Source organism: Propithecus coquereli, unplaced genomic scaffold (genome assembly GCF_000956105.1).
Source record: "Propithecus coquereli isolate 6110/MARCELLA unplaced genomic scaffold, Pcoq_1.0 Scaffold27, whole genome shotgun sequence".
NCBI classification, from domain to species: Eukaryota; Metazoa; Chordata; class Mammalia; order Primates; family Indriidae; genus Propithecus; species Propithecus coquereli.
Window position 1 is genome coordinate 8,727,539 of NW_012148285.1, and position 8,795 is coordinate 8,736,333.

Consider the following 8,795-nt stretch of genomic DNA (forward strand, 5'->3'; position numbering starts at 1 on the left):
GGAGGAGGGGATCTGGAGCCAGGGAGGTCCAGGAGGGCAGCCAAGGGAGGTGCCTTCCAAGTCCTGAATAGGAAGGAGCCAGTCTTTGGGACAGCCCCGGGGGAATGGTGCAGGCAGAGGGTGCAGAGGCCCGGGGTGGCAGCGAGAAAGCTGGGGAGGCAGAGCATTTGGAGTCTCTTCTGATGGCGGAAGGGTTCTGAGCAGGGAATGACGTGATGAGAATTTTTAAAAGAGAAGTTCTCAGGAAACATTCGCAGAGCGAGCGCAGGAACAAACAAGCGTACTCAGGGGAGGGCCGGGGCCACGGCCTGGCTGGCTTATTCACGGGCTGTGTGCTCAGGGGGTGAAAGGCCCACACCTGGCCTGGGGTGGGGCAGCAGACAAGGTTTTGAGGTCACCACTCCTCTCAGTCCCTTTGAGCTGGGGCTGCCTGTGCCTCAGTTTCCTCATTAGTCCTGGGACCACTGGTTTCCCCCTGGACTCATGGGTGTCTCGTGGGCTCCCCAGCTGGCTTTGGCCCCTGGGCCCCCCCAGATTGTGGTGCCATTGTTTGATTTTCCACTTCCTGCCCCCGAACCACCCCCACCCCCAAACACACACACTTCCCCTTCCGAATTGGTGCTGACTTGCCTTCCTGTCCAGAAGCCCGTGGGAAGGCAGGCACCCACAGGCGCCGTGCGCAGAGGTGCAGGGAGAGGGAGGCAGGGGCCCGGGGCGGGTAGGTGTTCTGCAGAAGAAAGAGAACGTGGAGGTTGGGACGGGTGGAGACAGGCTCACCCAGCTGCAGCGGGCAGGGTCTCCAGGGGTCACAGGGGTCCCCTGTCCCGTCTGGAGGCCTGAAGGAGGACAGCTGGTTGTGGGAGCTGATGGTGGCAGGGGAGAGGCCAGGGTGGCCTGTGCCGTCGGGCACAGAGGGGCAGGGCCGTGGTCGAGTGCGCAGCCTTTGGGGGCCCCGGCTAGCGGGTGCCGTGCCCCAGAAGCCGGGCCGCGCTGCAGCCAGTGCTGTGGAGGAAAGGAGCCCTCCCTGGAATTCCGGGTCAGGAAGCCTTCCCTGCTGGAGCTGGCGTAACTGTGTCAGAGTTCCCTTCTCTACCCGCCCGCTGGTGACATTTGGGGCCAGGCCGCTCCGTGTGGTGGGGGCTGTCCTGTGCATTATGGGATGTTTAGCAACCTCCCTGGCCTCTCCCTGCTAGATGCCAGTAGTACCACCTCCTCCCAGTTGTGACAAGCAAAAGTGGCTCCAGACATGGCCACATGTCCCCGGGGTGGGGGCACAGTCACCCTCAGTTGAGAACCACTGAATAAGGGTAAGTGGGCAGAGCATTCTGGCCTAGGCAACGGCCTGGTGGCAGGAGAGTGTATGGAGGTCATTGTGGCTGGGGACCCGTTGTGTTGGGTCCTGTAGGTCACTATGAGGACTTGGAAGGGGCCCCGGTTTCAGTGGCCCACGCAGGTGGACAGGGAGCCCATGGAGAGGGCTGGCAGTGGCCTGGCCCCTGGAGGTGGTGAGAAGGCATCGGTTTTGAGGGATGTTGTCCCGCTTGCCCAGGGCCCCCTGCAGGGTCTGTGGTTTGCTCAGGGCCTGGTCCCCGGACAAACTCTGGGGGTGTTGACTTAGCTGCCTTTGACCCTCAGGCAAACCTGGTCTCTGGAGAGACCCCTTGCTTGACCAGGGAAGAATCATCCCTAATTGAGGCTGTTACTGCTCAAGGCTGCCGCAGGTTCAGTTGTGTTTGGAGGGAAAACCTCCTTTCCATGCTGTACCTGTGCTGGTGTCAGTCTGATTAAAAACAACAGCAGACGAATTCAGACATCTCGTTCTTCCCGAGTGCCAAGCACGTGCACAGCCTGTGCAGAACGTGTCGTGGGCCTGTCCTTGTCCTCCGCCACCTGGGTGCGAGTTACCGTGATTTGCTCAGTTTATGGCGAGGCAGGGGAAGTAGAAAAGTCAGGGTCTAGGGACCCGGGGGAGCCTGCTAGCTTCGGTGGGTGAACCCAGCGCAAAGCCCTGACCTCAGCGGGTGGTCGCTGGCTGGCCTTGGGGGATGGCCTGGAGGAGGCCCTTGAGGCTTAGAGGGAGCCTGGAGTCCGGGGCTCTCAGACCTGGCGTGTGCCCTGGCGGTCCCTTCCACAGGTGAGGCTCCCGAGGCGCGCCGGGTGGAGAGGGTTGCCTGAGGACGGCGGGGAGGCGGTCCCAGGCCCCAGTTTTGGTGTCACTCCCTCGGCATGCTGAGCACTGGTGGCTCCTCTCTGCCTTTGCAGCCTGAGCAGTGGCTGTCCCCTGCCAGGAACACTCTTCCCCATCAGAGTCGCCTCCCTGCCCCTCAGCTGCCTGCCCAGTTAGCATCGTGGCATCCAGCGTTCGGAGCATTGACCTGTTTGCGGTCTGGGTCCTGCGCTGGGCGCTGAGCCCCGTGGCAGGAGCCGTCTGCCCACTCTCCCGTGCTGCCCCCAGCGCGCCCACCTTCCCAGACGCGTCTCCCTTTTGCCTGGCCTCCGTCTGAGCCACACAAGGGACTCTGCCACCCAGCCCCCACTTGGGCGGGGTATTGTGTACCAGGGGTCTTCCCAGGCCAGCTGCAGTGCCCCCGTGGCAAAGGCTGTTGTCCGCTCACCCTCTCACAGGTGTCCTGGAAGGACTAGGCTGTTCTGTGTATGTTGCCTGTTCGAGACAGGGACTGATGTCATTTCTCTGCTTCCATGTCCCTCATCTCTGGCCATTATGAAGCCACTGGCTCTTTAAAGTCCCCAAGTGGTTACCGAACACCAAGTGGTGCTGGGCTTCCAGAAGGCGCACCTTAAACAGAAGAGACAGAACGGTGTCCAACCTTCTGTCGGCCTCTGCCGCAGCTGTCGCAGTGTCCCGTCCCAGCCCCCACCCCCCGCCAGCGCCTTGAGCTCCGCGGCTGAACAAGGTGACTCGCCGCCTGCCTGGTGGTGAGAGCTGCCGGCCTGCTCTCGCCAGGATGAGGGCCGGCTTAAGGACTATTAAAAACAGACCCCATGGAAGTGCCAGCCTCAGCTCAGGAGCCGTCCCCAGCTGACCTCAGCTTGCTTTGTCTTTCAGGACTCTCGCGTCCTACCCGAGTTCCAGCCTCACTGAGCCAGCCGTCCCCAAGCGCTTCCTGCCGAGGAAGCCCCCCAGCACTGACCATGTCTATTATGGACCACAGCCCCACCACGGGCGTGGTCACGGTCATTGTCATCCTCATTGCCATCGCTGCCCTGGGGGCCTTGATCCTGGGCTGCTGGTGCTACCTGCGGCTGCAGCGCATCAGCCAGTCGGAGGACGAGGAGAGCATCGTGGGGGATGGCGAGACCAAGGAGCCCTTCCTGCTGGTGCAGTACTCGGCCAGGGGACCGTGCGTGGAAAGGAAGGCCAAGCTGATGACTCCCAACGGCCCGGAAGTCCACGGCTGACCCAGGATGCGCGGCTCCGGGTCCCGTTTGCAGCCAGCTGGGAGGCGCAAGGCCGCACAGACACGCTGCTGTCTGGGAGGAGGGGTTGACACTTGCTGGCATGGCCTCAGCGGGCTTCGTCACCGCATGCACTGACTCCCGGGGGCCCAGCTGCCCTGGGCTTCCCCCCGGCCTCCTGGTGGGGCTGCCCATTGCGGGCAGTGGGCAGGCCCGACCTTGCCGGGGCTCGCGGCCCTGTAGCGCTTTCGTTACTTGAATGTTTAGCTGAGCCTGTTTTTGACGGAGCTACTACTGTAACGCGTGAACTAACAAACCTGTGAACTGTAAATAGGCCCCCAGAAGCACGTGCTTAAGCCCTTCTGCTGATTTTTAAAAACATCATCTAGAGCACACGGGACTGGGTTGATTGCAGCTGTACTAGTGATGAGCTGCGGCGAGGCCGCGGAGGGTCCCAGACTTGTAAGGCCCGGGCTGCGCTCGGCGGGGGTCTCTCATGTGTATCTGTGTGTGTATGTGAAGGGGGTGAGATGTCAGTTTGGGGTCTTGTGGCTGACCAGTTGGGGTGCTTGGGTGATTTCCGCTTGGTTAGTAATGGATGGAACCACCACAGCCCTTCGTTTTTCTCCAGGTAGACTCAGTCGTTAGTAGCAGTTCCTGTTGATAGTAGAGTTACTGCAAGGAAGCTACCGTCCCTGCCTGGGAGCCAGTGAAGGACGAGTCCGGGCACGCGTCCCGAGGGCTGCCAGGTGTCCTCGTAGCAGAGCGGTTTCCTGCCCCTGGGTCTGAAGCGTGCTGAGCACCCCCCCTTGGCGCGGGCTTTGCTGTACTCGCCCTGATCCTCGGAAACACCCCAGCCCACGGTGGCTGCTTTCAGTCTGAAACCCAGTTTGCCCAAGAAAGAGAAAAATTGTTTTTTGTTTTGTTTCTGGGTTTAATATTTTCTGCACTGGAGGGGGAGGAGGAAGGGACGTTGAGGTTTTTTGGGTTCCCCCCTTCCCTTTTCACAAGTTGGCTTCCTTTCCTCTCTGATGACCACCCACCTGGTGGGTGTTGGATTTCACTTTCCTCTGCGGGTCTGGAGATTGTGTCTCGAGTCCCCTGACCCGGCTCTAAGGGCACCGCGTGCCAGTGGAAGGCCATTTCTCGTGTGCACGTTCACACGGGAGCCCCCAGACCGCTCCCTGCCAGCCCGTGCCTAGTGCAGGGGCCGGGGGTGGAGCTCCAGTTCAGGACTAGGTTCTTGAACAGATGACGAGTTGGCGGCTCTCATTCAAGCCAGGGCCTCAGCAGCCTGCATCTCCAAGGTGTCATTTCAGTGAACTTGCTTAGATTTTTAATCTCACCACTGTAAGCACACTCTAAACTATTATGATTAAAACGTGATTTGTGTTGGCATCCTCGGTGATAAACCAGAGGCCAGTCCCGGCTCTAACCATGGAGTGCAGGCCCTTAGCACTTGAGCTTAGAGCACTCCTCTGGCCTCATCCAAGCCGCCTCTAAAAAGCATGTTGAACTAATCCCCTTTCTAGAACCCTAAGGGGGAGCCGTAGCAAACACCTCTTTTTAGCAGCATACACCTAAACTGGGGTCAAACATAAGTAATGGCTGGGGAGAGGGATAGCTCACTGGGCCATTAGGGCTGAGGGCAGTGACGACACAGCAGGTGGGCTCTTGAGAAACCCTTAGGAAGCAGGAGAGGAAACACCTTTGGCCACTAACGGGTTGACCAAGCTTGGGAAGAGGTGGCCATGGGACAGGTGCGATGTCAGCAGAGGCCCTGCAGGTGGAGTGGGCAGGACACGTGGCGGGATGGGGAGGGGCGATCCAGCCACTGAAGCCGGGCCTAGGAGGGAGAACAAGTTCCAAAGGTGCCAACTGGAAGATCAGGGAGGAGGTTTGCTCTGGTGAGTTAGCAAAGGCCGGCGTGTTTGACCCGTCCCCTCGCATTTCAGAACCAGGCTTTCTACCTCTACTCTCACCGAAGCCAGCAGCATAAACCTAGGCTGTTTTTCCTTCAGCTCCACACCTGAGTAACCCGGGAGCAGCTGGGATTTGCATTTTCAGCCCCTGAGCCTGACCCCTGTGGCACTGACCAATGCTTGATTGTCAGCACTCACCTGTGGTTCTTAACGTGCCAGTGAAGTTTTGGTTTTGAAATGATTAAACACTGCTTTCTCTTCACTTTCACTTGAGGTTTTCTTATCCCACTCCTGGTTGCCAGGGGCATCCCTGGAGCTTGACTCGGGCCCAGCAGAGCGTGGTGGGTGAGGGCGAGTGGCTGGGTGGGCGGTGGTGGTGGGGTCTTTGGGAGGAATATGGAAACGCCCGTAGAACTAGTGAACAGCCACATAATCTCTCTGGCTGTTCTTATTTATCAGTAGCTACTTTTTTTAGTGTAGACACCAGAGCCACACACTCAATGGCTTAGTAAGTTATGACCTCCCTCTGAATTCTTTCTGAATAGCCCAACTGTTGCGTTCAAGTTTTCTGACTCATCAAGACATTAGGCTTTCACTCTTCATATCATCGCAGAAGCAACAGTAGGGGAATGAGGAGGGAACTCTGGACACTGAGCCGCTAAAACATGGACTAATTTCTCAGACAAATCCTCAAACGGACCGTGCTGTTTCTGTCTCAAAGCTACCAAGTTTGTGCAATAAGTGGAAGGGATGTCATCCCTCTTCAACAAATGCTGAATGACATTCAAGCTGATTTTCTAGACCACTGAGAAAATCTTTATTTACAATAAATTTCAATAAAATTTGCATAAATATATTCCCAATGTACAGTTTTCATCTCTGATTTCTTCATGTCATTTTGAGAGTTAGTCTGTCCTGTTGTCACTCCTTTCGGACGCCAGCGTGGAGCTGACGTTGGAAGGTGGTGGGGTGCTGCCAGGTAAGGGGGGGGTGCCTGAGGGCTCGGGGTGCTCAGGGTGTGCCTTTCTCGGGGGAGCCGGGTTTTCAGCTCCTTCCTTGCCCTCCAGTTTCCTCTCCATGGTCGCCACCAGGATCTTGAGCCAGGTGTTCTCCGTGAGGAGGTTTTCGGAGGCGTCGGCCAGCTCCTGCAGCTTCCGGGCCAGCGCCTCGAGCTCACGGGTCTTCTGTTCGTGCAGCGCCTGCAGCTGCTCGCTGTGCTGCTGGAGCAGGCGGTGCTGCTCCTCCAGGGCCTGCTGCTGTCGCCGCAGCCGGTGTTCGTCCCTGCGGGCGCTGGACAGCCGCAACTCCACCTGCCCTTGCGCGTGCTGGAGGCTGCTTATTTCTGCTCTCAACTTCTGGATCTCTCTCTCCAAGTGGGAGACGTGCCCTTGCTGTAGGACCGCCTCGCTCCGAAGACATTCTTTGGTAGGAGGGTCAGCCATGTTCCGGGGCGACACGGAGTTTGAGTGATGGAGAATGAACCTCAGCAGGTTTGGAAGGGTGACGGGGAGGTCTTCGGGGTACTTGACACTGAGGTCCTTTCTGGAGAGGAAGGGAAAGGATCAAAGGTGAGAGTCATGCCAACACACCTAGTCCAAAACCAGACCCGGCCATCTACTTCTTACCAAGAAAAGGCACTCCGAGGATTTTGCTCAAAGTCAGTAAGGAAAATGTTGCCTGGGCGAGAAATTCTCTACAAAGCAAGGATGCCCTATATGCTTGTTCTGTGAGGCCAGAGCTCAGTTTCTATATAGTACCCTCTAAGAAAAACAAGAGCTCCCAGGCCCAAGCCTAAAGCCAGTGACACAGGGCACTAAGACCCAGTGGCCATGTCGGGCCTGGGGCGGGACTGTTGCCTGTATCATTCCTGTACCCATCGACGACGGTGCCCGTGAAACAGGAAAAACCTGCAAGGCGCAGCCTGTTTCTGCAGCAGTCATTTATCACACTTTATCTGAGGCAGGGGTTCTCGGCCAAGGGTGCTCCTGGCAAACAGACCGCCCAAGGCACTCTGATGAAGTAAGGCTGCCCGACCCTGAGAGTACAGAGTAAGGAAGGAGGGTGGCAAAGGAAAAGGCTCTCCTCCACAGCTCTGTTCCAGGTTCTGATTTAGAAAATTCCTGTTTAGAACTTGTCATTTAATTGTCTGACAACCAAAGTTTCTCTCTCAGATCTATTTACTCGTGCACGCACGGTCTGGCTGCATTAATCAAAACTGCCGGGTCATGCATTTATGCATGAGATGCACCAACAGACGGTGGCGTCTCCCTCAAGTATTAGAGGAGCGGAGGGGAGAGCAGGACTCGGGGCCCAGCTGCCGCAGCAGAGTCGCAGGGCTCTGCTCACTGTCATGTGCTCTTCTTAGACGAGCAACTTCTCTGTGCTTCTGAACTACTTCCTCTGTGAAATGGGGACAAGAAGAGTGTCACCTACCTCATGGGACTGTTGTACAGGATTAAGTGAGCTAAGTGAATAATCGGTAAATGTCAGCTTTGTAAAAAATTGCATTGTTCCTTAAGAAACAAACAGGAAATTACTAATTAAAAGCTCCGCACACAAAGCCAGTGGCCAAATACCTAAAGTGACAAAAGGTGTTCTCTCAATGAGTAGCTTTTCCCCTATCAAATAAAAACCACAAGCAAATTAAAGTCAGCTATGCCCCATTTTACGTAGTGTTTATGGAAACTTCCAGGTAATAGCAAACATAAATAAGAACTTGGAACCTTGCATGTAAATTGAAAATTTGGGGTAAGTATTCAACTATCCCCTCCTTTAAAGCAGTTTTCTCAACACTTAAGCTTTCTTTAAGTGGGGCATCCCAGCCATTCAAGCAACAACTAAAAGCACGGGTAGCCCTGTGAAGTGGGTGTGTGCAGGGATCTGCGGAGGCTGGGTCTGCCACCGTGTCCTCCAGCACAGACCCGGTCTTCTAGGGCACAGGCCAGGTGAATTATCCAGGAAAGAGCTGCAGACATGCCTCAGCATGTCTGTCTGGAGACATTTAAAGGACGGACAGTGCCATCTGTAAGCATGCTATCTTAGAAGTCTTGGTACAATTGCCACGAATCTCCCTAACAGGCTAACAGGTTAGGGAGATGCTATCATGCTTTTTTTTTTTTTTTTTTTAGACAGAGTCTTGCTCTGTCACCCTGGCTAGAGTGCAGTGGTGTCACCATAGGTCATACTCCTGGGCTTAAGAGATCCTGCTGCCTCGGCCTCCCAAGTATCTGGGACTACAAACGTGCTACCACCACACCTGGCTAATTTTCCTATTTTTTTTTTTTTTTATAGAGACGGGGGGTCTCTCTCTTGCTCAGGCTGGTCTCAAACTCCTGAGCTCAAGCGATCCCGCCCCCGCCTCGGCCTCCCAGGGTGCTAGGATTACTAGCGTGAGCTACTGTGCCTGGCCACTTCCATGCTTTTTAAAAGTAGCAAGAGGCCGGGCGCGGTGGCTCA

The 8,795-nt window shown here is 56.4% G+C and overlaps 2 protein-coding genes across 2 annotated transcripts in view; one reads left to right on the forward strand and one right to left on the reverse strand.

Annotated features, from left to right (window-relative positions):
• The window catches only part of SNN (stannin), a 10,064-nt gene extending 3,858 nt beyond the window's left edge, over positions 1-6,206 (forward strand). Inside the window, exon 2 of the mRNA XM_012647745.1 lies at positions 3,068-6,206. Within this exon, the coding sequence (XP_012503199.1) occupies positions 3,154-3,420 (267 nt within the window). The 5' untranslated portion in view covers positions 3,068-3,153 and the 3' untranslated portion in view covers positions 3,421-6,206. The remainder of the gene's footprint in view (positions 1-3,067) is intronic.
• TXNDC11 (thioredoxin domain containing 11) overlaps positions 6,130-8,795 on the reverse strand; it is a 92,186-nt gene continuing 89,520 nt past the window's right edge. The window contains exon 12 of the mRNA XM_012647542.1: positions 6,130-6,881. Coding sequence (XP_012502996.1) covers positions 6,245-6,881 — 637 coding nt within the window. The 3' untranslated portion in view covers positions 6,130-6,244. The remainder of the gene's footprint in view (positions 6,882-8,795) is intronic.